Below are 27,447 nucleotides of genomic sequence, written 5' to 3'. Positions count from 1 at the left end.
ATTACGCCCCTCAGCATCCAGACTTGAAAGCTTTATGCAGCTTTTTCAGCTGTTCTTGCTATCCACCATCACGGAAATGCGCGATTGTAGGTATCGGGAACATACCAGAGGCCAGTTTGACCATATAGTCAATACGCTCTTTTATTCTTTTGAGTGTTTTCGTCTCACGTCATCGATCTGTCTGAGCTGACCGTTTCTCTGTCCTCCACAGATCACCAAGACGAATCTGCAGAAACTAAGACACCTGCTGCCCGGCGGCAAGAAGGGCAGAACGCGCCGATGAGAGGGGCAGTCTCCGTCAGTGGAGTGGCGAGAGGGGCGGAGAACGCCTCGGCCGCCACAGGGGAGAGTGGGGAGCGGGGCCGAGCGACGCCCCGACCTGTGATTGCCCGCCGCGCCGGCGGACGGTACTGTGATGCTGCCTTTGGACCTGTGACGTCATAGGACCACTGGGCCGCTCGTGTGGGGCGTTATTTATTCGCGACTGGGCGGCCGCCGGTGCAGAGGGCGGCGCCGGACCGCACGGTGGACGGGCCGCCCTCGATATTCGACCAAAGATGTGTTACGCGGCGGACGCAATTGTTGGGCAATACCCGGCGTGTGGTAGGCTAGAGTCGTGGAGTGCACTGACGGCATGTAGCGAGATTTTATTGCGAAAACATATAGCGAATGTGCAACCAACTGTGATGCTAGATGTAATAAACGTCTGACTGAGAACAGAGAGGAGCCACAGGCTTGAACGCGCGTCGCGCCGAACAAAACACTAAAACAACGCGAGACGAGTGCACCGCGCTCGGGCTCCGCCACGACAAAAACAAATGGCCTCTACACATATTGGCTTTATATGCGTACATAACATCGTAAAAAACCTCTTGACGACGGCACAGTTTTGTCAGTTGCATATATCGGCCGCATATGTACACGGTGGCGGTGGAGGCTCTGCGCGGAGTCGCCGCCGGCAGGGACAATGAGATCTACCCGTGCGGACAGACCGACCGGCGGCCGGCCGGCCGGCAGCGCGCGCCCGGCCGCCGCCCCACTCACACCGCTCAATGGGGATGATCGCACGCACTCATGAGTCAAGTCGGTTTTAAACATGGTCGGTGCACGCGCGTGAACCGCGAGTGAGTGCCTCCGGCGACCGGCAGAGGCGCGCCGGTCCACACTACCCAACCGAACAGAATCGTGCGCCGGTAAAACAGCTCAATACTGATCTAAAACAACCGGGCGGACAACACGGACCACATACCAAACTACTGGTTCTTCTGCGCACACGCGCACACAGACACACACATAAACGCTTCCACCAATATACAAGCTCCACACGTCTTCTGCTAAACACTATATGTATGCACAACGCACTTGGGACAGGGAAGACCCGCTCACTGCGCCCATAGAGCCTCCCTGGATAAATCATCGCGCCTCGCCCCCGACGAGTGGCCGAACCTGATTATGACACGCTCGCGGCACTCCGCGAACCAACAGTGGACACAAATAAAAACGACGAAAACGACGACGACGGCGGCGACGACGACGCGGTGTATCACAGGTAGTTGTACGGCGCCGGCCAGGCCGGGCAGCGGCGCTAGAAGAACGGCGAGCGCGACACGCCCCCCGGCGGCTGGAAGCCGGGCGCCTGGCGCAGCGACGAGAGGTGCGGGTAGCCGGGCGGATAGCCGCCGGCCGCCGCGCCCATGGCCATGGCCATGGCGGCGCCGGCCTGGTGGTGCAGCAGCAGCTCCTCCTGCTGCCGGTAGTACTGCTGGTACATGGTCTCCGAGCTCAGCGGGTGGCCGCGCGCCGCCGCACCGAACGGCGACGGCGTCAGCAGCGAGGAGGCCTGCGAGCTGTGCGGAGAGCCGGCCGCCGCGCGCGCCTGGCCGCCCATCTGCGACAGCGACGCGTGCGCCTGGTTGAAGTTCTGGTGCGCCGGCTGCGGCGAGCGCGACTGGCCCAGACCCAGGTACGGGTACGTGCCGCCGCCCAGCGACGCCTGGAAGCTGGACGACAGCAGCGGGTTGTAGCCGGCGCCGGGCACCAGGCCGCCCAGACCGCCCAGGTTCAGACCCGATGACGAGCTGGTGGTGACGGCCGGCGTCTTCCCGCCGCCCGAGGCCTTCCCGCCGCCGTCGGCGCCGCCCTGCTGCTGCTGCTGCGGCTGCGTCTGGTGCTGGTGCGCCTGGGGCTGCGGCTGCTGCTGTTGCTGCTGTTCCTGCTGTTGTTGCTGCTGCTGCTGCTGGTGCTGCTGGAACGCCTTCATCGTCTGCTGCTGGTGGTAAAGCTGCATATGCGGACTGGCCATCTGTTTGAAGTAGGAGACGGAGTTGGCGCTCCAGCTGTTGGGCGACATGCCGGCGGTGGAGACGGCCTGCTGCTGCTGCTGCAGCTGCTCGACAGCCTTGCTGGCCTGCTGCTGCTGCTTCTCGGCCTGCTGCCGCTCGCCGGCCATCTGTTTCTGCTGCTTCTGCTTCTGCTCCTGGATCAGCCGCACCTGCGCCTCCAGCTGCTGGCCCTTCTGCCGCTGCAGCAGCTGCCGGGCGGCCGCCGCCTCAGCCGCCGCCGCTGCTTCCTTCTGCGCCGCAGCGGCAGCTGCCGCTACCGCCTCCTGCTTCTCCCGAGCCTCCTGCTGCTGCTGTTGGTGCTGCTGCTGCTGCTGCGGTAACCGTGTCACCAGCTGTGAGATGTTGCCCAGGTTCCCGGGCAGCTGCTGGTAGGCGGCGGCGGTCGGCAGCTGCGACTTGCTGTGCGCCTGCTGCTGGGTGGGCTGCTGGTTCTGCTGGTAGGGTGTCTGCGCGGCGGCAGACTGCGGCTGGTACACCTGACCGCCGCCCAGCGCCAGGTCGGCCTGCACACGCTTCTTGAACGGGAAGCCGGGCTTATCGTCGGCGGTCGTTCGGCCGTGCAGCAGAGCCGCCGGGTCCGGGCTGGGCAGAGTGGGCGCCACGCGGCCCGGGCCGGCCGGCCGGCTCGGCGGCGACATGAGCTGGCCGGCCGACTTGGCCGCCGCGCTGGCCCCCAGCTCCTTGTGCGCGCCGCCGTAGTATCCGGAGAAGGCGGCGGCGGCGGCCGGTCCCACCTGCGGGCTGTTGGGCTGGTAGGCGGGACTGCCCGCCACCGACGCCGGAGAGTGGGTACTGGCCACGGATCCCGGCCGGCGGTACGGCGACTTGTCCGGACTGGCCGTCTTCTGTGTCATATCCTGGTAGAAGCCGGGCTTCACGCCGCCGTTGTACTTGGTCGCGTCCGAGAACGGAGCCGTCGGCGGCTGTTTGGGAGAGAACGCCGGCGATTTTTGATAGTCCATCGCCGGCGAGACGATGCCGCCGTAACCAGGCGTCATGGGTGACTTCTCACTCTCTGAGCTGGTCTGGTAGAACGGCGACTTGGCGTCCGGGTGCGCCGGGGACTGCGAGTTGGCAGACTCGAGCCGGCGCTTCTCGCTCTCCAGTCGCTGCGCCTCGCGGGCCTTCACCTGGAGACGAGCCTTCTCCAACTCATCGTCATCATACTGGAAATCGGGCGGCGGGCCGGGCGGCTGTGGGGAGCCCGCGCGCGCCTTCCAACTGCTCGTCGACGGCGAGTCCGACTTGGGAGGCTCCTCGCGGGCGGCGGACGCCGAGGCAGACGCCCCCGGCGACGCCAGCGAGGCCGGAGGGGATTTCTCCTTGACGGAGTCCTTCGTCGCCTCCGTCTTCTTTGTTGCCTCCTTCGGCGAAGAGGACGCCGCCGAGGGAGTCGCCGGCGGCTTCACCGTCTTGGTCTCCTCCCGCTGCGGTGTCGGAGGCGGCTTCTTCACCTTGGGGGCCGGAGTCGGCGGCGGTGTGGGCTCGGCGTCCTTCTTGGAGCGGAACGCGGTGAACCACGCGCGCAGGTTGGGCGTGGCCGTCTTCTTCAGCACGGGAAGCTCCTGGCCCTCCTCCGGCTCGGCGATGAGCCGGAGTGGTTCGTCATCTTCGGCACTGCGCCGTCGGGACGGCAGCGTCGGCTCTGCCTTCAGCCGCTTACCAACCAGCTCCTCCCAGACCTCCTCTCCCGACTTGTCCCTGTCCGAGAGCCCTCCCAGCACCTTCCCCATCGTCAGCCCAGGCCCATTGGACAGCAGCGTGGCACCGCCACCGCGCGACTCACGCACCCGCGATATCAACTCGCCTAATTTCGCGTTCTCCTCTTTGGAGATGGATCTACTGTTGAACAACGGTTTCGGCTTGCTGGCCTGTTTGCTGTCAGAACTCTCCTTCATCGATGCGTTCTTCTGTCGCATGATGTCCTGCGGCCGGATGCGGTCTCGGCGTTTCTCCTTGGGTTTGAGCTCGTCCTCGGCGTCGGAGCCAGACTCGGAGCGGCGCCTCTCGGGCAGTGGCTCGGGCAGCGTGGCGTACTCGTCATCGTCCAGCTCCGGCTCGGCGCTCCGCGGCGGCGGCGAGCGGGCCGGCGACGGAGACGTGGCCGGGCGGGGACTGGCTGGTGCCTGAAACACGGAGAAAGAGGGGTTCAGCGACGGGACTCCACAGCAGGGGGATAGGAGAACTCAGCATGTAGGACAGGGAGTGGAACACGCTGTGTTTGGCGCAGTCGACGGTCAAAACAGAGGGCGCTGGGTACCTCTCAGGCTCGACAAGATCCGCCAGAAAGGTGTAGCATCGATAAATCATGATATTCAGAGAACAGACTAGCTGGCACGTCTAATCCTATCAGTTATGGTTAGCGCTATAAGCATTTCACCGAGACTTGAAGCAATAACAATAAGGCGTCGTCTCACTTTAAACCCATTCCAGAGCCAGACCTAATAATCTACATTAAACATTACACTATGGTAGGGTAAAAAAAAAGACTATGAAACGACACGCCAAAGCTGCTACTCGTTCAGGGTCCCCTGGTGATCCGATCCTCCCCTGACCCCAAGCGGCCGCACGCCGACGCGACATGCACATCACTACTAATTGACTCTAATTACCACTGAGCTGTCAATTAGAGCAGCGAGCCAATTACTACTAAGCCGCATCGATCGTGTACTCACCAGTAATTCATCTTCATCCTTCTCCGGGCTGGCCTGCGAGTGACTCCTCTTCTCCTTCCCGTGCGTTTTCCTCTTCTTCCGCTTACTGTCCTTCTTGTCCTTGCTCTGCGATCTCGACCGCTTGCTACCCTTGTCCTTGTTCTTGGTCCCCGGCCGGTCGGGCTCCTCGGAATCAGACCGATGTCGACTCCGCTCCCTCTTGGCCTGCTGTTTCTCCGGCGACGGCTGGCGGGCCGGCTTGGGCGGGGGCGGCGCCACTTTGGGGGACGACGGTTTGGGCGCCGCCGCCTTGGGCGTGGGCGGTTTGGGCGGCGTCGGTTTAGCAGGGGCAGTTTGCCGCTCGGCGGCCTTCTTCCGTCTCATTTTAGATGCGAAGATGCGACCCTGGGCGATGATTTTCTTCGGCGAGCCGCTCTCGCTATCATCATCATCATCGTCGTCGTCCGACTCAGCGGCGGCCGGCGGCGGCGGGGGCGGCGGGGGAGACGGGGGCGGCGCCGGGGCCGCGGGCGGCGGGGGCGCGGCGGTGCGGCCCGCCCGCCGCCGAGAGCTCATCTCGGCCAGACCGTCATGGAACGAGTCGTCGTCCATATCAGAGACGTCGCTGTCTATCGGCTTGGACTGCTGCCGCTCGGCCGCCCGTTTGGCGGCCGCCGCGCCTCCGCTGCTGCCGCGCTTGGCAGCCTTGGCCGGCTTTTTGACCTTCTCTGGCGGCGGTTCAGCCGGCTCCGGCTCAGGCTCGGGCACCGGCGGCGGACGACTCTTGCTCTTTTTCTTCTTCTTTGACAGATCCTCAGCCGCTCTCGGCGGTGTAGAGACGCGCGGCGGCGACGAGGTGGTCTTTAACAGGTCATCAAACAGCCTCTCGGTATCCTCTGCCGTCGGCGGCTTGGACCGCGGAGAGCTCAGCAGCTCATCATCACTGTAATCAATAAACATCTGCTGCTTCTTCTTCCTTCCGCGGCCCTTGCCTACGCCGTCTCCGGCCGCCGCCTTGGGTTTCCGGCCCCGTTTCTTGCCGACGGCGAAGGTGGCCGGTCGTGGCGAGCGCGAGTTGCGCCTCTGCTTGGACTGCACCTGGGAGACGTCGATAAGTATCTCCTCGCCATCCTCCTCCTCAATATCCAGGTACTTGTGGACGGCCTTGCGGAACTCGCGCTCAATGTTCACCACCATCTCCGTGTACTCTGCAACGGGAGAGGGGCGGCGCTGTCAGCGGGACGGCTGAGACCGGACGGTGGCGGCTAGTCTACTGACATTGGGATAGTCAACGTCAACGCATTTACAACAAACATATCGTGACATTTTCATCCGTAATTCGCCTTCTTGAATTTCTAAACAGCAATAATCTGCCAGTTATTCGCTAAATGCGCCTAGATGCAGGCATGGAAAGCTGAACAGCTCTTACGAAAAATAAAATGCACCAACACACCAGGTAACACATTTTCATATGACAATACATGCTACAAATCTTGTCATATATCTGGAGATAGTGGACTTACTTGAACGTAGGAGAATGGAGGACATTCGCAAGATGAAGGCTTTTAGGCAGGACCTTGAGAGGAAAACTTCTCAGCCTTCAACAAGGAGACAGGAATTCACCAGGCAACATAATGGACTGATGGGCTAGAGATACACGCGTTCGCATTGGCATCCTTCAACTTCTGCGTCAAAGCAAAATATACAAAGTATAAGGAGTCATATAAAACACTCTCACACAGAACAAGACTAAGAATCCCACAAACCAGTCCCCAAAGCAGTCACCGATCCTGTCGAAAAGGCATGGCAGGCGGGACTGAGGCTAGTTTAATCCCACCAAACACGCAAAACTTAACTTGTACAAACCCATTAGCAAAACATACATTCCCTAACCTCAATAAAATCACGCCCCACACCATTCGCCTCACCGTTCTCCAGGCCGTTGTACAGTTTGCAGTTGTCCACGATCAGCTTGAAGTCGGCCTCGAACGCCTCGCGCGTCTGGTAGACGCCAGCGTCGAGCCTGCTCTCCAGCTTGTTGAGGTCCATCGGCCGCCGGATGACGGCGTAGTAATTGGGCGCGTACTCCTCCTCGACCGGGTCCAGGAACGGCCAGGCCTCCTCGTGCGCCTTGACCGCCTCCAGCGCCTTGTACATGCCCACGCGCAGCTCCTCGTCCGTGTGTAGCACGCTGACGGGACGGGAAGGGTGGAAGGGCGGTCAGCCACGGGTGGCGTGTGGTGGTAGATAGGACTAGCAAAACATGTGCCATAAGACTGTAGAGCGAGATGTTAACAAGCAAAGCGGGATGGAAACGCAACGGAACAAGTCGGGTAGCCATGGGCGAAATGCGTCGCATCCGAGATTGTCCGCAAGTAACCACAAATATTCAATATCAACGAAAACATATCGATTCAGTGGGCTGGAGGTTCACATACTTGCATCACTAAACAGGCCTCGCCTCAATTTCACCCATCGTGCCATAACTCCCATACCTCAGTCCCCGATCTCATTCACGACTCGTCGATATCCCACGCTGAGGCTACCCATTTTACACTATCTCCCCGACCTCCCTACCAGCTCGTCCACATCTCATTATCTCACCAACTCGATATCTCACCCCACCTATACAGCCAACACCTGTCTCTACGATCTCCCTCTCAGCTTGTCCATATCTCCCCCAGGGCCTAGGTTGCTTCCTCCGATCTCCCCGCATCTCACCTGGCCGAGCTGCGTATCTTCCCGGTGGCGGGGGTGGGCGGCGGAGCGCTGCTGGCCGGCGCCTCCTCCGACTCCGGCTCCGGCAGCGCCGACAGCGGCTCCGTCAGCGAGCCAAGAGAGTTGTTGGTGCGCCGGCCCACGAAACGACGCTCGCCGCCGGCCGCCGCCGCCGCGTTGGAGTCGTCCCGCAGCGGGTCGCGCGGCGGCCGTCGGTCGTCCTCCCCGTCTGAGTCGGACCCGGCCGGCTTCTTCTTCTGCGGCTGTTTGCGCGGCCGGCTCGCCTTCCGCGCCGCCGACTTCACCGGCGTCGGAGCGTCCGACTCATCAGAGTCGGACATCGGGGGCGGCGGCGGACGCACCAGTTTGTTCTCCTTTGCACTCTCACTCTCAGACAGACTGTCACTGATGTACTTTCGCGACGCTTTGGTGGGCACGGGCGGTCTCACAGGCGCGGGCGGCGGCTCCGGCGCCGGGGCGGGCGCGGGCGGCGGCGCCCGCGGCTCTTTCCGTCGCGCACGGCGCCGGTCCGAGGTGATCTTCTGTCCGCCGGCGGCGCTGCCCCCTCCGCCGCTGCTGGTGGAGCGTCGACGCGAGTCCCGGCCGCGGCGCCGGTCCCCGCCGGCAGCGCCCACCTCGCGCGCCTCGATCATGGCGATCGCGCGACGGATGAAGCTGAAACAGGACCAGGCCGGGTCAGATACCGGGGTTATTAGAACAAGAATCATATGGACATAAAGTTAATTAATCAACAACCGCACGACAACAAACTGATGTAACATTACAATACTGCTGGTTTGGAGATTTTAGGGAGCGTCGAATACGACAGATGGGCATAATTACATTTACCACTACCGCTGATGACGTATCTATCATCCCCCTCCCCCACTCCCACCGTCCCGTGTACTCACGCCTCTTCCTTCTCCCGCTCTGCCATCTCCAGCTCGGCTCTCTCCTTGTCGCGCCGCACCCGCTCTGCCTCCCTCTCCTCCTCAGAGTCCACCTCCACCATCTCCTCCTTGGGCCGCTTCTTGGGCTTCTCCGGCTGGTCGGGCCGCGACCGTTTGCTCCCTGATGCCGGCCGCGCCGCGGCGGCAGCGGGGGCGGTCGGGGTCACCGCGTCTGACAGGGAGGAGTCCAGAGACGCCTGGCTGACCAGAGACGGCCGTCGGGAGTCCCCCTTCGACTGCTTTGGAGATGGCACCGCGGGCTTCTTTGAGTCGCTCTTGTCTCGTTTCGCAGACTTATCATGCTTCTTGTTAGGCACAGGCTTGTCCGGTGCAACTGGCTTCTTTGCCTCAGATTTATCTTGCTTCTTAGAAGCAGCTGAGGATTTAATATCCACCGCATCATTGCTGTCGTCCATGTCCTCTTTCTTTGCCTTCTTTGCAGAGGGCTTATCTCGCTTTGGCGATGCTGAGACGGGTGCCTTTTTAACATCTTCTTTTAATTTAGCTGCAGCTTTCTTTGAATCTTTATCCTTCTTCGCCGACCCCGAGGATTCTTTAATCTCATTCCTATCTCGTTTCGAGACGGATGGCGACGCGGGCGGCTTTTTGACGTCAGCTTTCTCCCTGCGGGGCGACTCTGCCAGCGAGTCCTTGCCCTTACGGATGCCCTTGCCGGCCTTCTGGGCCAGCGTGACCGGCGGGGCGGGGGCGGGGGCGGCCGGCGGCGGCGTGGGCGACGGCGCCGACTCGGGCGAGGCGGGGTCGGCCGTCCTTCCTCGAGACGACTGCCGTCGCGGGCCCATCTCCAGCTGGCGCTTCTTCTGTTGGTGGAACATAAACGCGTTAGATGTACAATGTCAAGAACGTATAAATATATCAAACCAGAGTACACGAACAGTAGGTAGCTACAATAGTTGAGACGTGAGACCCATTCGCAGCCCTCCGTACCATAAAAACCGACTATGTATCACTGATTGATAACGAACCTTCAGCGCACCATTAAGTACTTTGCAGCCTCAGGAGCCTGCTCTGCTCACAACAACCTCCGTCCGCCTCTCAAACTCGCCTGCAGTTTCTGTTTCTGCGCGAAGAGCCGCGGTATCTCCGGCAGGAAGTCCTCCTTCAGAGTGTGGTAGAGTTCGAGCTCGAGCGGCGACCGGGAGCCGCTGTACGAGTCTGCCAGCGCGCGCCAGTCATCGGCCGACACACAGACGCACTGCCAGCCCGGCCGGCCGGCGCTCTCGTCCCCGCCGCTCTGCAGACGGTGGAGAGAGTGGTGTCGCTGCGTGACACGCTGCTTTTCGTACAAATAACGGGGAAATAGAAATAACCAGAGATTAATGAGATAACATTCCTTCATCGGACGCATGTCAAAAGTCGGTTACTGAATGGAGTAAATTATAAAGCTTACGTCCCAGTAGGTTCGAAGAAGCATGTAAATGAAAATTCAAAGCAAATTATGGAGAACTTATTTCTCACAGAAACTTAGCAACAGCACGATGCTTTAGGTAACAACCACAAAAATTGAGGTTATCTTAGTCCAGTCGTCTATGTTTGCATCGTCATCATGACAAGCATGCTGCATGAGTAAGGGCAGAACTCCTGCAATATCACACTTACCTCTTTATAGAGGCGAGTTCCATAAAAATACCAATAGGTGGCACCGCAGTCGTCGTGACCCAAGGGCTCGACTCGCAGGCTGTCCGCCTCAAGGTTCTGAGAACAAAAGAACACAGTGAGACAAAGCGAATGAGACAACCAATATGTTGAGTAGATCACACTAGGCGATCTAAGCATCCACAGCTTGACAAAAACCAAAAACTAATTTCACCCACAGCCCACTGAACCCTCCCAATCGGAATAATCCCCCAGCTTCACCAGGACTCTCCGGGTCTCCGCCCACCTTGAGAAGGTCGATCACGTCCTCTGCCTCCAAACGCAGGTCGCACAGCAGCTGGAGAACGGTGACGCGTGTTCGCAGCGACAGATCATAAAAGTCGCCCGTCTCACCCAGCGGGTTGGCGATGGTGGGATCCTCCTGGAACACACACCACACAAAAACTCGTCAGGGGACGACCTCACGGGACGCCATCGGTGTTCTGTGTCATCATCAGCTCTCAGAAGCAATTATAGTTCCACAACTGACTGTCCGTGGGATGCATTATTGCCGTTCAATTTGCATGAAATGGCGAAATAGCACAACAAACGGGACGCTACTTATGAGTAAATACCCAAATTAGCAGCCACTGATACTATTTTCGTGCAAAATAAATAAGCAAATCCGTGTATAAAAGCCTATCGATTGATCGAGCGCCACCGACACGAATTGACCACCGCAGCTGATCTGGGTAACTCACCAAGCACTTGAACTTGAGCAGTCGCCTCAGGTAGTACTGCCAGTTGTGCACGGAGACGTCATACTCTGGGAGGCATCCCTGCAGCAGGCGCACCAGCAGCTGCTGCAGCAGCGGCGACTCGTCTCGCTCCGCCAACAGGCCCTGCTCCAAGTCCTGGCGGCGCACGGACCCGTTCAGTGGGATGACGTGCATGGGAAATGTCGACGGCAAATCGCGGCCAGAATTCACCGTCAGTTACACCAGAGAAAACGGGACTTTAGAACGGAAGATATTCAATGAACGTAGAATTTCGATAGCGGTTAAAAGTACATAACATTTCTATATGAAATCGCATGTTGTCTTGTCACTGGTCTCAGCACTGTGACATTACATTAGTTTGAACAGCACCGCTGTTTGCCATGCCATGCCGACCAAACAACGCTACCGTTAATGGACGTACAATCTAAAGACCGCACCAGACAATTAAGAGCGACTCCGTCTTGGAAAGTCGGGACGGGACACATGGCTGAGCGCCGCGCCAAATTAAAACGGATTTTGGAAAGGGCATTCGTGCGCTCGTCAACTTTGCTGAATAATGAAGTAAAGTTTTACTACATAGTGACTTCGCCAGGTGCCATTACATAACAAAGACGATCCTAGAAATTCACGGCCACGAAAATGCCAAGAATTTCTATCATGAATGATACAATTGCATCAACGCCACTATGCATACGCATAAGAAAAGAGATCACGACACATCGTGCAAAAGTGAAGCCTAATTGTTTTACGACGCCGTCCTATTAGAAGCACAGGGAGTCTGCTTCTAATGGGACGGCGCGGCGTGAGGGGTGTTAACCCTCGCCCGTATAGGGGGGGGGGGGGTAAACTGACCCCCTCAGTTTTTAGCGAATAACTCGCATAAAAAACGGCTGATCACGACGAAACTTTCAGTAACCTCGACCTTATCAATTTTACACATACCCTGAAAATTTCATGACCCTGTCCCTGACCCAAATGACCTTTGACCTATGACTCTATATCTCGAGACCATGTTTGGCCGGAATCGCGATGCGGCGTATGTCGGCTCGCGCGCGTTTGCAGTCTTTTCGTGGTTTCAAGCGTTCAAACATGTGATATGTTGGTTCCATGCATTAGGGTGGGTGTCAAGGTCTCCTGAAGGTCAGGTCAAGTCATTGGCCTTTTCGGTTTACTTTGACGAGTTTTACATGTTTCTACGCTAGCTTTTGTAGCTGAATTCGAATATAGCAACCATTTGAACATTGACGAAGTACTTTTGGTGCCTTCGGAACACGTTACGAAGCTGTCAGAGGCGGTTGACTCCTACTACGAATACCCAGCAGGACACCTACTGGTTGACCTGACCTGACCTGATCCAACCGGGCCTAAATACAGCATCTGTAATCAAAACTTATATGATATTCGTGGTCAGGTACCCCGAATAATCCCATACAGCCACATTTCACGAAGTTCTGACAGGTCCCGATTTTCCCCGACTTTTGGGTCATTGACCTGACCTGGAAGGTCAACGAATGGCCTAGGACCTTAAAATTGGGTAGCATCAGCTTCCTCTCGTCATGGGCAACACGCTCGTTTTTTCCGCATAGCTCTAGCTCGATCAGCGGCCAAACGGCATGGGGGGGGGGGGGGGGGTCCAACGGACCTCTTATACGTTCGCGGCTGGTAAAACACCAATACGGGCGAGGGTTAATGGCGAAGGAACGGCAGACCCCACCAAGCAGTTGGTCAGATCACCTGTGCAAATCCCTACCATAGTGTAATAAATAACTGTAATAATAATAAATGTCCCTACCATCACACACCCTTAGGTGCCTTACGAGTCTAATCGCACAAAATAAGTACACCAAATAAGTACATACAAAATAAGTAGGTACACAAAATAAGTATATACAACAAGTATGGAAACTAGCCATCCTGACAAGCTGACTCGCGCCAACATGATAAATCAATAGCGATTAGTGATCATAAACTTACCTCTATATCAAAATCAAGGAGGTTGAAAGCTGCCCGAAACAAGGAACAAAAATGGGCAATACTCGGAATCTCCCACCACGTTTGGAGATCTGAAAAGAACAGAGAAAATGCGTCAAGACAACCATTCTCATAAACATAACTTCCTAGAGCACACATACAGGGCGACAACAAGTATTTAATAAACGCTTGCTTACAGCAAACAATCTTTAGTCTTTAGCAAAACAGTCGACCGAGGGGAAAAATGGAACGTTCAACTCTTGCGAACTGATGCGTCATGGCAAAGGAAAAAGATTTCGCCAGTAAATTAGGGACTGAAGTTAGTAAGACGCACTAACGCAATTCAACACTTTTCATCAATTTTCATTACATTACTGAAAATGTCCCAAAGCTCACTTCAACTCCGCTACTTAATTATTTCCATCCGATGAATCTTTCACCGCCAATGCAGGCAACCATCCACCCTGCGCCGCGAAAACACGCATGTCAGCGCCCATCCCGTCCCGGTAGCCCGCAGGTGTTTCCTGTTGCCACGCACAGCCGAGCCCATGAGCGTACGACGCCCCGCCCACCGTCCCGCAACAGCCAATCAGGACGGAGCGCGGCGGAGCCCCGGGCGGTATCCGAAGTGTCTCGGGCGTAGTCGGGGTCAAAGGTCACAGACAGGAAGCGGGCAGGACGTGACATGTCAACGCAGTTTACCCTTAGCTGTAAAAGCATGAAGGCTGCATGAAGCTATCGATCGATTGTTTCAAGTCGGCTTTATACTTCAGGTGAAAATAGTGTAACCGGAAGCTGGTGTGTCACTTGTAGCGCTTCGTCGCCGCTTTAATTTACTCATTTGCCCTAAAACCCAGACAACACGATCCCCTCACGCTACACACGCTAGCAAACAGTTCCCCCGCCCCTTCCCCTCCCCACACTCGGCCGCCCGGGGCCCTGACCGGAAGCGCTCGCAGTTCCGTCGTTCCGGCGGCGTCCGGTACTGGCACGACAGCCAAAGTCGCCCGCGGGGCCGGGCTACGGGCGTAAATCGCGCGTCATCGGCGCTACTCTACCGCCCTCAATCCCACGGAGAGACAGTCGCCGCCGCCCGGCCGCTCGGCGGGCACACCTGGGCCGTCGTCGGCCGCAGGTGCCCGTCTCCGCCGCGTGTGGCCGGAGGGAGGGGAAGGTAGGGAGGAGAGGGGCGGGGCCGGTGCGGCGGCACGAGCCCAGCTGAGGTGCCTCTCACAGCGCCGCACAGCGAGATAACGGTGCACGGCGCGCGGCCACCGGCGCCGCGGGACCCTGCCGGGGCCGGACAGCCCGGAACAGTGCCGGAACGAGAGCACGCACGGAGCTTATTGGGGGTGCAGTCATAGCGCTTTGTTACGTCTTTTGTACTATCGATTGCCTACTTCAGCTACTGCTTGCTTTCAGCGCGATTATCAACTGTAAATGAATGGTGAGATCATACGAGTAGGCATCAACCAGGCATGTTAGTTTAAAATTAGCGCCGTTCGATCGTCCATCAGCAATTTCAGCATAGTGTGCTAATTTCCACGCTATCAACCGCCCAGACATGTTGATACTTTGCGTAGCAGCTCATGCCCTCCCTTCCGGTGCGTAACCTTGTTTTGGCGGCAGTGGATAAATGATCCTTGTGAAGCCAAACTTTTCGCCGCAAGGCTTCGTCGGACTCCAACCGCACCAGACCAATCGACGTAGGTACTCATAACGCAATGCCAATTGACCATGGCTCATTGACCATGCCCAGCTCATGAGCCAGGGACTCGGCTCTTGAGCCAGAAACTAAGCTCATGAGCAAGGGGCTCATCTCAAGAGCCAGGGACTCGGCTCATGGAACTTTGGCTCAGCTCATGGACACAGCGCCCGCCCTCTAAAGCCCCACCTTCTGCGCACCTTCGGAGGCAAGGGCGAGGTTTGCATCACTACCATGCGAGCGACGCAGCTGGAGCGTGCGTCTCAGAGTTGAAACGGACCTTAAAGCTGGCCCGGGGCAGCATCCCACCGGATGTAGTCGCCGGATATGGGTTTGTGCACCAGTTTTGTAGGCTGCAAGTTGCTACGGTCCTGCGATGCACGCAACATGAACGCAACCCGATACTATCAAGACAAATAAATAGGGAGGTGAAATGTTCAAACAACAGCTTAGATTTTCGACAATCAACCACTGCACTAGCGTGGAATAAAGACAATATGCTGGATAACGTTGCTCAATGTGTGAAAAGCAGTAAATATGAATGAACTGAGTGTGTCTGACAAGCGACTTCCAGGCTTAATCCTCTGACAGTAGTGGCGTAGTGGCATCCACAAGCTGCGCAAATACGAACGATGGCATTAGTAATTATCAAACAAAATAAAACAAAGTTGATCAGTCAGCAGAACGTTAATTACTAGCAATTAGTTTCCATGAAGGAAGAGTATCGGGTGCCTACAGATACTTATTTTAGCCAGACCAATGGTTTCAGCTGAACCATCAAAATTGCTCGCTGCAGAGCCCTTAAAATAAACATTGGTTACAAAACACAATCGCTAAATCGACCTGTCATGCTGCAAGTTACCCGAGTGCTTCTTTTGCACACAGCTGCCGAATGAATCGGCCGTCGGCACGTTATCACCTCGGAATCCTCCGTTTCGACTCGAGCACGGTCGATAGCCAAGAACGACCTTCGTAGGTCGGTAATCAAACAGAGTCGATCCTCCGCCGGCTGACCATCCAAAGGAGTGCCGTCCGACCTCCTGTGACACAGCCGGGCCATCGCCTCACAGCGGGGCGCCACGGGCAAAAACGGACCGCCATCGGAGCGCTCCCGTTCATAATGGAATGGCCATATACGACAGATCGACACTGACGACCGCAGAAGGATTGGGCTGAAGACGCGCCGGCCAGTTTTCGGGCGCCGCATCGGAAGCACAGTTCCGTCAGCGGCGACATCCACATGAGCTAAGGGCACCGCGGATGGAATTATTTTGGTCATTTCTGGTGAATGATGATTAACTGCAATATCAAATGTCATGAACTTAACATGTTCTAGACATGTTCTAATGAACCATTGTACCCTGACAACTGACAAGCAAAAGTGTCGCAGTTAGAATGTATGCATGAATATAAAAGAAATGAAGGTGCCTATTTGACATTAGGTATGTATCAACAGCTCCTGGTGATAAAGCTACATTTATCATGTTTATCTGCATCATGAGGTCAAAATACCATTATCACACCTTCTAAAATTGATATAAGTGACAAAACTTTGCTACCAACTATGCCTTGCAATAATAACTATTCCTTCCTTCCAGTGATGTAGATAAATATATTCCTCTGGATTTCCCCAAAAGTAAAGGTAATTCTGTAACGCTGTTGCTAGCACAATGCAACTTAGCTAGAAATTGGTGCCAACATCAACTGATAATTATTGTTTGTGGCATGATCTGTGGGATATGCATTTTGGTGATCTTGAGTGTTATCATAGCAGCATTGATCACATGGCTCCCTGATAGTAATTAAATAATCCTCCTTAAAATATTTCTGAGGCTTTTCTTAAGATAATGCCTTCATGATAAATAGGAAGGACAAAAGGTGGAGTGTAGATCATGGAGAAAATACATACAAATTTATGTTTTAATTATACAGTAGCCTTATGTATTAACACTTCCTATCAAATATCATAAGAAAATCCTGAGCAGGAAGCTTTCCCACAATGATCAAGTCAATCCTGAAGTGCATAAGGCCATATAAAGTAGGTAATACAGCACAAGCATCAAGTCAAAGAACTAGGTACCAGTACAGCCAGACTAATCTGGCTCATACATTAATTGCCTTAAAAAACAATGAAATCCTGCTAGATCTAGTTGTAGACTGAGACTCTATGAGCACACAGCCACTAACTCATCGCCTTTAGTTGAACAGAAAAGTTGCTGAGATACTAGACTGCCTGGGAAAACCTATCCTTGCCTTTTGGCTGAAAGATAGCTTATCGAATGGATGAGGACTAACACTGAGTGACGAGTGTCAGATTTATCAATAAGTAATAACTTAGTTTCACCTGTCATCTATAGAGCTCAAATTACTGTAATTGGCCTTTAAGGGCAAGTGAGAATAATTATAAATGACACATGGACCTGCTAATCAAGATTCAGAACACAAGAATGCTAGCAGAATGGCCACACAAACACCTATCACATACATTATGCCCATTTACAGTGTCACAAAGATACATGCCACTGGGTCAGTCATTGAAAAGGCAACTATCCATACTTATGTTCACCTATGTATTGATATTTCTGTTTGGATGATTGAACAAACCAGCTAATAACTGGCAAGTGAGGGGCCAAAGCCAGTAATTCTTGAGGGTGAAAAGTGCGGGTAGGTACCTACCTAAGCTGCTAAGCAGCCGAAGTGATCGCTCTGTATCAACGTAGTCATACTTCATCAGTTACTCAGATGTGGAGTCACTCACTAAACCATTCAAGTAAAGCTTGTAAAAGAAGTATATAAATAAAATGGCCAATGTTAATTAGGTCACCAAAATTGTGAGTGCTGTGCCTAATTATAATGGTAAGAGTAGGTACAGACAGGTGGCGCATGCTGAAATAAGTATGATATTGGCTGTTTACAATTCAACTAACCATATAGACATGTGGTGATAAAACTGCAGGTTAACTGCTAACATGCGTAACTGTCTGAAAATAAGCGGGAAGACACGACACGCCATCGACCACAACACGGGCGCGCCATTCGCATATGCTGGTGCGGCCAGAAAGAACTGACCTTCCATGAGATTCAGTAGAGGTCTAGTTCTTTGATGTTCATGATGTATAACTTGCTAAAAAAGGAAGCCGAATAAATCCCGCTTATTACATTTATCACGAAAAATTGCGGCGCAGGCCACCATAAACACGGACACGAACCAACACTGCCGAATTCGGTTGCATCCGGGAACTTCAGCGCCATCAATTTTTCTATCGATTTTACTAACATTATCCACCTCTCAACATTTGAAACAGGTTGAATGAGTCCAACAAATGTTTACTTTCCCGGAATTGGCGATTTAACTTATTTTGAAAATGAAATATTTTCAAATCATTATAATCTTGCGTGACTATGACGCAGCATCGATATAAAACTGAAATTCCGCCTTCTTTTTAGAAACAGGCTTCAAAAACGTAACATAAAGACTTGCTTTTAATATTTCTAAAAATGTGCATATTTTTGTAAGAAATGTGAGAATTTTGTTTTGAAAAGCTTAAAAAATCCATTCACATGCCTACTGAATTGTTCGCAAACAAAAGTGAAAATTTCAATCACTAAAGTGCATTAAAGTGCATCAGGCAAAAACCAAGGCCGTACGCAAAAACTGTCAACAAAGCAGTGATCGCAGTGAATTATGACGGGTCGGGTCATATGTGGCATATATGCATAGCATTAAGTTTTTATATAGGTGCTGTGGATGCCAAGACATACTATTCCGGCACAGCTTCAATTATCTTGCATATAATTTTATGAAAATACTGTATATTGAGACTTGAGAGAGTCAGAGACGTTTCTCCCAGGGCTCTCACTCTCGTTTTCGGATGTCGATGTTGCGTGCGAGCAAAGTGAAGGTCTGGTAATGCTGAATCAGTTTCGAATTTAAGGTAACAAGATTTCGGCAATTTTCGTACAGCACTCAGTTTTCTTGCGTGTGATGGTAATTGTAATTAAAAGTTGAGATTATATTTGAAATGTGAGACGTCCGCCCCAACAGCATTCAGTTACCTCACCTTTAATTGCTATAGGTAAAAAGTTCATATTATATTGTGAAATGTGAGACATCTAGTCCAGGTTGGGTTACCGATACCGGCTCTCACAGCCTATTCCCGCTCATGCCACATCTGCCGTACTATAGACACCGGGTCTTGCCATCATCAGCAATTCAAGTTGCTTGAAAGCAATGTCAATGTAAAAGTAGTGTTGAATCAGTTTCAAATTTAATGTTACAATATCATATTTCACTATACTTTGAGTACAGCTAAGGCTTAGTAGGTACAGTGGTAGTTCTATCACCCTTTCTTTCTCCTGCTATCTCCCTATCTTGATCTTGCTCTGCCTCTCTTTATCATCTGCTGCATTCCCTTTCCCAGCCAGCAATTCACTTGGGCTGAACTGTGGCAAACGTCGGGCAGCTTGGGCTTAGCTTGGGTTTGCCCACTTTGATCAAAACCAATGTATTTTTTACTAGGGCTGAGCTTGGGCATGCCGCAGCTATGCCCACGTGCGGATAGCAGTAGCTCAGCCCGACATCTGCCCATGCATCCAAAACAGGCTTAACTTGGGCGGAGCGCGGGCTGATCAAGCTGGCTGTGTCCTTCGGCTAACTGGAGTAAAGCCGGAGTTAAGCCATACTTGTTTGGCTGTTCGCGCATGCGCAGTTCTGCGCCAATCATGTGCAGCGTTTGTGACAGTCTGCGCGCTGTGTGACGAAACGACACACCGGTGTTTGGGCATTTGGTGGTTGATGTTTGGGCGCGTGTGACAGCGCGAAGAAGGGATAGTGCTCATTGCTCTTATCAAGTGGACTGGCATGGAGTTTTACGGTAGGTAATTGTATTGAATGGTGCGCTTGATCGTATGTAAACGTCATTATTTTGACTGAGTTTCACGCCATCAAACATGAAGCTGAATAGCTGTTCAGCCTGGCGACTTATACCCTCGCTCAGAAAAGCCGCATTCCGTGCCTACTGCCTTTATGCATATCTTTGTGAAATAACAGCACTTCTGAACCAGGAAAATGAAATACAAAACACAAATATTTATCTATTTATCACCGAGTACGCTCATTCTCTGTCCGCGTTGAAAAATTCGAATGAACATTTTATACGGATCAATGAGAAGTGCTGTTACAGTATTAATGCAACAATAAGTTATTTTTCAAGCAAACATGCAATGTAAATTAAATCAATTGATCTCTTTTTCAGGTACGTACCATTCGAGCAAATTGTTCCAAAAAATGGAATAGTTATACAAACCAGGACCGGGTGGACGCCGCTGTCGCCCTCGCCAAGTGGTTTAGCGGAAACTGCCTGCTTATAATTAAGTAGGTATGCCTACATATACGGAAACTGCGCCGAAAGCTGGCCGACCACCTACTGCAGATGTGTGTGTGTGTGGAGGAGCCAGACGCCTCCAAAGCTCCCATTCGCCAGAGTGAAGTTCTTTATAAACGATTGTTTGCTAATTGCTTTATGTCTTATGAGCGATTACTTGCTGTCCTTACTTTATGCTTTCAGTTAAGTGTTCAACCAAGAATTATGAACGCCGAACGGGGAGGAAGGCTAGCGGGTCTTGTGATTGATTTTTAGTTTTGATGGCGCTTTTTCATGACTCATGCCATATAATTGCTGCAGTTTGCAGTCCACTGTTTCATGTATTTGTGTTCCATTTGACGTGTCTGTAGTCGTTTGAAATAAACATTCAATCAAACTCAACCACTACTTTCCTTTCGCAATGCTCGATGACCGGTTAACAGAGCATATGAGTGACCGTAGGGCGTAGCAATTTTAAATATGCATTAAAACCACACAACCTTCTGAAAGTGCATTGGCTGCTCCTTGCTACTTGATCCAGTGTGAAGCAAAAGCAAGATGAAGTCAAGTCGAGACTTGAGAAAACAGGAGCCGTCACTCGAGCCGAACCCGAGCAAAGCCACAGCAGTTTGCAATGTATAAACCCCATTCACTTCTATGGCTTAAGTCGGGATAGACAGGGCACACAGAGTGGGCTTGCCGGAGTTCAGCCCGCTCGGGCCCAGAGTAATTTCCATTATATAAATGGATTCACTGCTCGGGCTTAAATCGGGCTAACGCCAATCGTCGCTCAACTAGGGCTAAATTACGGCTGCCCGGAGCTCGCAGAGCGGGCATACCTCCGGCAGAGCATGGGCTTTAGTCGGCGTTTCTGTGTCATACGCCAACTTTAGCCCAAGCCCTAGCCGACTTTAGCCTGACTAAAAATCTCGGGCAATCCGCACTTGCGCCTGCTTGGGCCCGGAGCAAAATTGCTGGCTGGGTTATTAATTTGGAGGGGTCCCACTCACCTGCTACTTTTGTGTGTGCAGCAGTCACAGAAGCAATGAGTTCCCGGTCTGCAGCCATGGTACCAGCGGTCACAGTCACACCCTCAACAAATGCCACTGGCAAGGTGGGCCCTGAGCCTGCCACCTCTGCAGCCCAACCTGGTGCCCCGGCACCAGCACCGTCAGCCACAAAGGAGCCCACCAGCTCTAGCATGAAAGACCCTTCTACTGAGAAGGAGCCCGGCACCCACCGTGTCAGCATTCAGACACCTTCCATGCAGTCTGCTGCCATTGGGAAGAAAGAGAGCACTGCAGTTGAGGAAAAACAGGAGGGGGAGGACACAGCTGATGACCCATATGGGGTGAGTTGCCTATTTTTGTGTGTTGTTTTCATTGTTACTTTGTTGATCCATGTTTCTTCATGTTTTTCATTCATCAGAATCAAGGATGTTTGAGCTGTGACATTCCCTATCCAACCAGTATGTGTCAATAGATCTGACCAGGGCTTCTAGGAAATACTTGGCAGTGGCTATACCAGAGGCCAAGCTTGCCTTCGAAAATCATCTGCCGTGGCCACTTTTAGGTCTTACATCTCCCACAAGTTAAACTATTTATGCGAGAAATAACCACAGCTGTCGATATTTCTGTTGGTAAAACTGGCCTCTGGTCCTGTTCTGGTCCACTCATGCCTCAGCATGTGTCAGTATCAATGCTTGTTACTCGTCACTGACACTCCTGTCCATCGGTAGTTGGCTGACAAGCGCCGCCAAGAGCTGCGTGAGCGGCTGCTCTACCTCACCCAGCCGCGCGCCTCGATCCTGAGCGAGCGCTCGGACGCGCGTCCGGGCGCCTGTGAGCAGCGCAGCGTCATCAGCCAGTACCTGCGGCAGCGCGACCCGCGGCTCTTCATCAGCAGCCAACGGCGCGTGGTGCGCTCCTTCCTGCCGCCCGTGTTCCGCAGTCGCCACTCGGCGGCCGACGACCGGCCGCAGCGCATCACCAGGTCGGCGGAGCGCGGCGGGACGAGAGGGGAGAGGGATACTGGGCCCTAGTGCACCTGGGGAGAGTGTAGTAGGTGAGGGCGAAGACGAGAGCGTCATTAGGTGGGCCTGTTCCCGGGAAAGGGAAGCCAGTTGAAGTAGTGTGTGGTGATGAGTGAAAGATAACCACTACGTCACGATTAGAACGGAGATTTGAGATGGGATTATATTCGGATCGGGCTCTCGCTCAGTATCCGCGTGATTGGGTCAACGATCAGCGTCCAGGACCCCTTTCTGTGAGATTCCGGTGTGTTTGAATCGGACAGATCGCCAATGCTCCGATCCGGTGTGTCAAGCGTAGCTTATTGCTTAGATCCTGACCTAACCTCTGCCTCGTGATCGGAATCTTGTTGGTACTCGGCATAAGTTAAATCGAACGCTGGACGTGTCCATTTGTGATTGCGAACGCCAAAGCGGCTTGGCCCGGTTTCTCTACTCGCTCTGTTCTACAGCGCCAATAATGCTCATCACCCGTCCGATGATAATCCTGCGGCTGATCTACCTCACTTTTCCCCTGTCCCACCAGCTCTCAGCGTCGGGAGCCGGAGAAGCTGGCGGAGAACCAGCGCGAGATGGAGCGCATGTTCTCCACCAAGAAGCACCGCATGCCGGCAGAACAGGAGCTGGAGGACCGCATCCTGCGCGAGCGGTGCCAGCTGCCGATGCTGGCCCGCGCCAGCGCCCACTGGTAAGAGGATAGAGGGAGGAGGGGGGAGGGACGTCTCGGACTGTGTGGGGGAGATGGTTAGTCACAGGTTTGGGAATGATGATGTAAGGTACGGCCAGCTTGTGATTTTCTGATGTGATATTCGCAAAATGAAACGATTCCCAGGACCTGTGATGTCACTCACTAACCATATCGCACAAAAATCCTTTTGTTCACTCTTTTCCACCTCATTCAATTCTACCTCTTCCTTGACCGCCTCATCATGCCCCTCTCCTAACCCATCTCTTCCTCTCCCCTGCCACCACCACCGCCGCCTCTGCCCGCTGCCGACCTCCAGCCACCGTAGTCAGCTGAAGCACAACTTTTGTATCGACGTGCTGGAGCGCGGCTGCCACCACGCGCACACGGAGATGTACCACATTTTGCGGCGCGACTCGGCGCAGAAGGCGGCCGCCAAGGCGCCGGCACCGCTGATCGAGGAGACGCCGCACAAGCTGCAGAAACTCAAACAGTGCCTGGTCGACGTGGAGGAGTCTGTCCGACGACGTGCGACCGCAGGACGGGATGGGGATGTTTCGCTTAGGCGTGGTTTCTAGGGTTTTAGAGAGTTGCGTGGCCTTTGACCAGCGTTGAAATTGCCCAATGCCCATCATGAATATTGTTTTTTTTAAGGCGGAAATTCATTCCTTTGTCTCTTCATTCATTTATTCATTCATTCATTCATTCATTTATTTACTCGCTCTTTCATTGATTCTTTCATTCATTGATTCATTCATTCATTGATTCATTCGTTTATTGATTCATTCATTCATTCCCACTCTCATCGACATTAATTTATTCATTCACACATTCATCAGCATTCATTCATTCATTCATTCATTCATTCATTCATTCATTCATTCATTCATTCATCCATTCATTCATTCATTCATTCATGCATCATTTCCTGGGTTCAATCATTCATTCATGCATTATTTCCTGCGTTCAATCATTCCCTCAACTGTACTCAGGTGTGACTTGGTGTGCTTGTGTGCCATTTTTGTCCTAAATTTTGCGCTTTTTATCTTGCAACCAACTTGAAACATTGTTTTGTATCTCATGCCGGATGCCCCACGATGTCGTAAGACTGTTAGTTTCCTCCCGTTTTTGTTGATAATTGTACGTGAAGTGAACATTGTACGCTTTCAGACGACTACATGTCCGCCTACGGATCGGCCAACGATCTCGCTTTCTTCTTTCTGAAGGACCCTCCTGACCTGTGGCTGGCTAACCACTTCTTCGACAAGTGCCTCGAGTTCGGCAAGAAAATCGAGGACGATGGCAAAATGCGGGAGAGCGAGGCTCACTGCAACGTGGGAATCATGTGGTTCTTCGAAGGTAAGTGCGTCTCTATGACTCATCTTCCCTGGAAATTAATGGACAGTAAGGGTTGACAGTTTTGTTGCTGGATAGTTTTTCTTCAACCACACACGTGTCGGGGTGTTGTTTTGTAAGCTGTCGTGTTTTCCATTGTGTGTTTTTTGTGAACGACGTCCAGCTTCAACTACTTTCCGTTGTATCCCCGATATAGCTGATGATCGGAATTCAGTAGGCGGTGTATCTTTTCCGTCAATCGCCTTAGACCCGACACGTATCGTCTTCCTAACATCCCGCATCTGCGCTCCTGCAGACAACATCAGCGCTGCGCTGACGCACCTGGAGAAGTTCCGCCGGCTCTCCTACAAACAGGTGTGGGAGACAATGGACAACTACAGCTACTACCGCTACTCGTGCCTGCTGCTGCAGGACGTCTACCTCAGCCAGGCGGTGGCCGCCGAGAAGGAGGACCTCGAGAAGGCCTTCAAACTCTACCTCAGAGCGTCCGTCATGGCCAACCAGGGTCAGTGCCGGCGGGAGACGGGACCGAGATAGGGTGGTATGGCTGGTTAGAAGTGGTTCGGATGACACTATATCGCTGAATATTCGTTGATTTGAAACCCCATAAAATGCGTTTTCGCACTCATTACTTTATATACCTTTAATCAGATGTATTCAGGCTAATTTCGTGATATTGTTCTTAGTTGTCGATAAATGAATCGATATACTAAACCACTCAGCTGCAGCTGCTATATCAGACCCGTTTGAGTCATCAACTAGCACCGACATCTTATCCTTGTCGTAATACTCAAATCCCGTCGCCTCGTCATTTTATTTCTTATTCCCGTCCGACAGCCCAGAACATGCAGGCCGAGGCGATGGCTCAGTACAACCTGGGAGAGATCCAGGAGAAGATGGGCAACTGGCAGAACGCGCTGCGCCGCTACGAGGCCTACCTGCGGCTCTCGGACAAACTGCTCAACTTCAAGGGAGTCTGCACGGGCTGCTTCAAGATCGCAAAGTGTCACGCCGCGTGAGTAAGGGGCCGGCAGGGGATGGTGGCTGAGATAAGATGTTAAGACCGCATTGTGATATCATGAAATGTGACTTGCCGAAACGCAGGAATTCTACGGACTTTTGAGGCAGTTAGTTACTAGGTTTTGGGATTGCAACCCTGCTTGTCTGAACAGAAGACCATCCGCGTTTCCGTGTTGCTGGCTGAAAAATGATTTACTTAGTATTTCTGGATTTTTTTTTTGTATACATTATCAGCGACGTTTCCGGTTTAGTACAGCATTAGCCGTTCTAGTGGAAGAACTCTTGATTGTTTTGCTCTCCCGAAGCACAGCAAGCTATCGCTCTCACTTACTGTTCGTTTATACTCTGTCTGACCCCAGGATGGGTAAGCTCCCTTTGGCGGTGGACAATCTGAAGCGCAGTGAGCACATAGCGCGCGGACAGCACCTGGACGAGGAGATTATACGGGCCAGCTCGGAGCTGGGACACATCTACCTCTCCATGGTGAGGGCACCTATTAACCAGTCAGTCCTCTAACCCGTAATCATGGCTATTAACCGCAGGCATCCCGCGCCCACGGTGCCTCTCGCTGACGAAATGAGAAATCAATAGATTGTGCTGTCATGATAGCAAGAGCTTTGTTTGGGAGAAATGAGTGCTGTGGGGTCTGACGGGAAGGGAAACTCGAGTCAGAATTCCATGAGTTATGGTCGCTATTCGTTCGTGATTGTTCAGTTGCGGAAACATCAGTAGTTTGTAGTGATGCATTGATAATATTGTACGGCTTAAATTCGCAGCCATTCTCGTTTGAAGTGTTCCGGACTTATGAGCCTATGTCGTTGGTCCTCCCTCAGTTATCTAACCATCCCTCGTCTCTGTCCACGCCAGGGTAAGAACGACCAGGCGTTCCGGCAGTTCTCTCAGGCGTGGAACTACGTGGAACTGGCCGAGAGCGTCATCAACGACCACAGTTACGTGGCGAGCGCGATGGTCGGTATCAGCAGCGCCAGCCGTCTGGTGGTGGACTTCAGCGACCTGGTGTACCGCGCCGAGCCGGAGCAGCTGCAGAGCCTGCTGCTGTGGAGGGCCGCCAGACAGGGCGTGCAGGCAGAGGAGGCGCCCGCCGCCCAGAACAAGTGGATGTAGTGGAACGTGGGGCGTGGGGGAGAGCGGGGAGGGGAGGGAGAGACTGGGAGACGAACGACGCGCGACGGTGTTCGTTGTTGGACTGTGTGTTGGCTGTTACAGTGAGATTGTTGAATTAATGGCTAGTTTGTTGCAGATTTGAATCAAGTGTGGAAAGGATGCTATCGATAAGGTTTATTAGCCGGATTGGTCACGAGGCTGCGGTGTGTTGTCAGCGACTTTGAAGGAGACGTCACATATTTGTTATTGCTAGCTCAAATTATGGCTGCTCGGGTGGCCAATGTTTTTTTTTTCCAGCAACTTTTGTCTGAACATTCTTGGCATCATCGGTAATCGCGTACATAAATCTCTGTTCGGCTCAATTGTCTGCCGTCACTTGTTTTCCATGTCTTCTTTTTGATGGCCTTGATTTGGTAGACATCCACCGGTCATTCTATTGTAAAGTGCCATTGCAATATAGGTAAACAATTGTTAACTCGTCCTTTTCTGAATGACTACCCCTTTTCATTTTACCGAATTCCTCGATTTACTGCCAATTTCTGACACGTAGTGCAGGTCGCTCACTGTTGCTGCTCCCGTTTATTGCTTGTCACGGGGCGGAGCGATGACGGACGGGGGTGGTCGCTGTCGTCAAAAAGGCGACGGCTGTGTACAAGACATGGCCACATGTAGGCAATAAACGGCATAGGAAGCATCGCTGATACTTACCAAGGCCTGGTAAAACCGAATTTCTAGGTACCTTGCGGCGATGACATCCTGTTGAGGAAGTGGAGAGTGAAAACATTCACAGGCAGGTGCCAGGTAGAAATACAATGAATATGGGAAGACGATTATTTGATTTACCGATTAATTGACGATTCTCGATCTGTCTTGCAGTTGTCCAATATGCAAGATAGGTAACACTAGAAACAAAGATCCAATGATAAATCAAAGTGCCTACCAAACTTGCGCGAAATTGCATCACCGTTCCGTGCTTCTATCCTCAGGATACTGAAATCCTTCTCCTCCACGCCGCAACCTCCCTCTGGGCTGGACAGGCAACTTTATCTCATGTGGGCTGCTCCCTTGGAGCGGCACCGCTGCTCCCGAGGGAGCGCACCCCGTAGCCGGGTGCAGTGAGTGCCTTGGGGCTGGGTGGCCTGTCCTCTGGACGG

The 27,447-nt window shown here is 53.1% G+C and overlaps 3 protein-coding genes across 9 annotated transcripts in view; 2 read left to right on the top strand and 1 right to left on the bottom strand.

Annotated features, from left to right (window-relative positions):
* LOC122372671 (protein O-mannosyl-transferase TMTC2-like) overlaps window positions 1-717 on the top strand; it is a 59,743-nt gene extending 59,026 nt beyond the window's left edge. The window contains exon 11 of the mRNA XM_043350183.1: window positions 212-717. Within this exon, the coding sequence (XP_043206118.1) occupies window positions 212-283 (72 nt within the window). The 3' untranslated portion in view covers window positions 284-717. The remainder of the gene's footprint in view (window positions 1-211) is intronic.
* Window positions 632-17,962, bottom strand: LOC122372670 (serine/arginine repetitive matrix protein 2-like). Its single transcript, XM_043350182.1, has 11 exons — window positions 17,785-17,962; window positions 13,014-13,102; window positions 11,022-11,174; window positions 10,568-10,702; window positions 10,285-10,380; window positions 9,731-9,919; window positions 8,626-9,485; window positions 7,718-8,389; window positions 6,925-7,187; window positions 5,018-6,204; window positions 632-4,468 (listed from the first exon to the last, which is right to left on the bottom strand). The coding sequence occupies exons 1-11, from the start codon at window positions 17,789-17,791 to the stop codon at window positions 1,586-1,588; spliced, it is 6,534 nt and encodes a 2,177-aa protein (XP_043206117.1). The 5' UTR covers window positions 17,792-17,962; the 3' UTR covers window positions 632-1,585.
* Window positions 17,963-18,365: 403 nt separating this feature from the next.
* Window positions 18,366-26,987, top strand: LOC122372668 (tetratricopeptide repeat protein 29-like). 7 transcript variants are annotated; one of them, XM_043350178.1, is made up of 10 exons: window positions 18,366-18,407; window positions 21,110-21,429; window positions 21,817-22,070; window positions 22,634-22,795; window positions 23,112-23,320; window positions 23,963-24,151; window positions 24,444-24,653; window positions 24,986-25,163; window positions 25,528-25,651; window positions 26,036-26,987. In XM_043350178.1, exons 1-10 carry the CDS (start codon window positions 18,401-18,403, stop codon window positions 26,291-26,293), a joined length of 1,911 nt encoding a protein of 636 aa, XP_043206113.1. In that variant the 5' UTR covers window positions 18,366-18,400; the 3' UTR covers window positions 26,294-26,987. The 7 variants fall into 7 exon arrangements, with proteins under 7 accessions (XP_043206113.1, XP_043206112.1, XP_043206115.1 ...); XM_043350177.1 differs by having other exon boundaries at window positions 18,379-18,650; XM_043350180.1 differs by having other exon boundaries at window positions 18,384-18,791; window positions 21,113-21,429.
* The last annotated feature ends 460 nt before the right edge of the window (window positions 26,988-27,447 follow it).

The sequence above is a fragment of the Amphibalanus amphitrite genome, unplaced genomic scaffold (genome assembly GCF_019059575.1).
Source record: "Amphibalanus amphitrite isolate SeventyFive unplaced genomic scaffold, NRLGWU_Aamphi_draft 001384F_arrow, whole genome shotgun sequence".
Classification (NCBI taxonomy): Eukaryota; Metazoa; Arthropoda; class Thecostraca; order Balanomorpha; family Balanidae; genus Amphibalanus; species Amphibalanus amphitrite.
The sequence above is the reverse complement of the archived record's forward strand: the minus strand, read 5'-3'. Positions and strand labels throughout refer to the sequence as shown.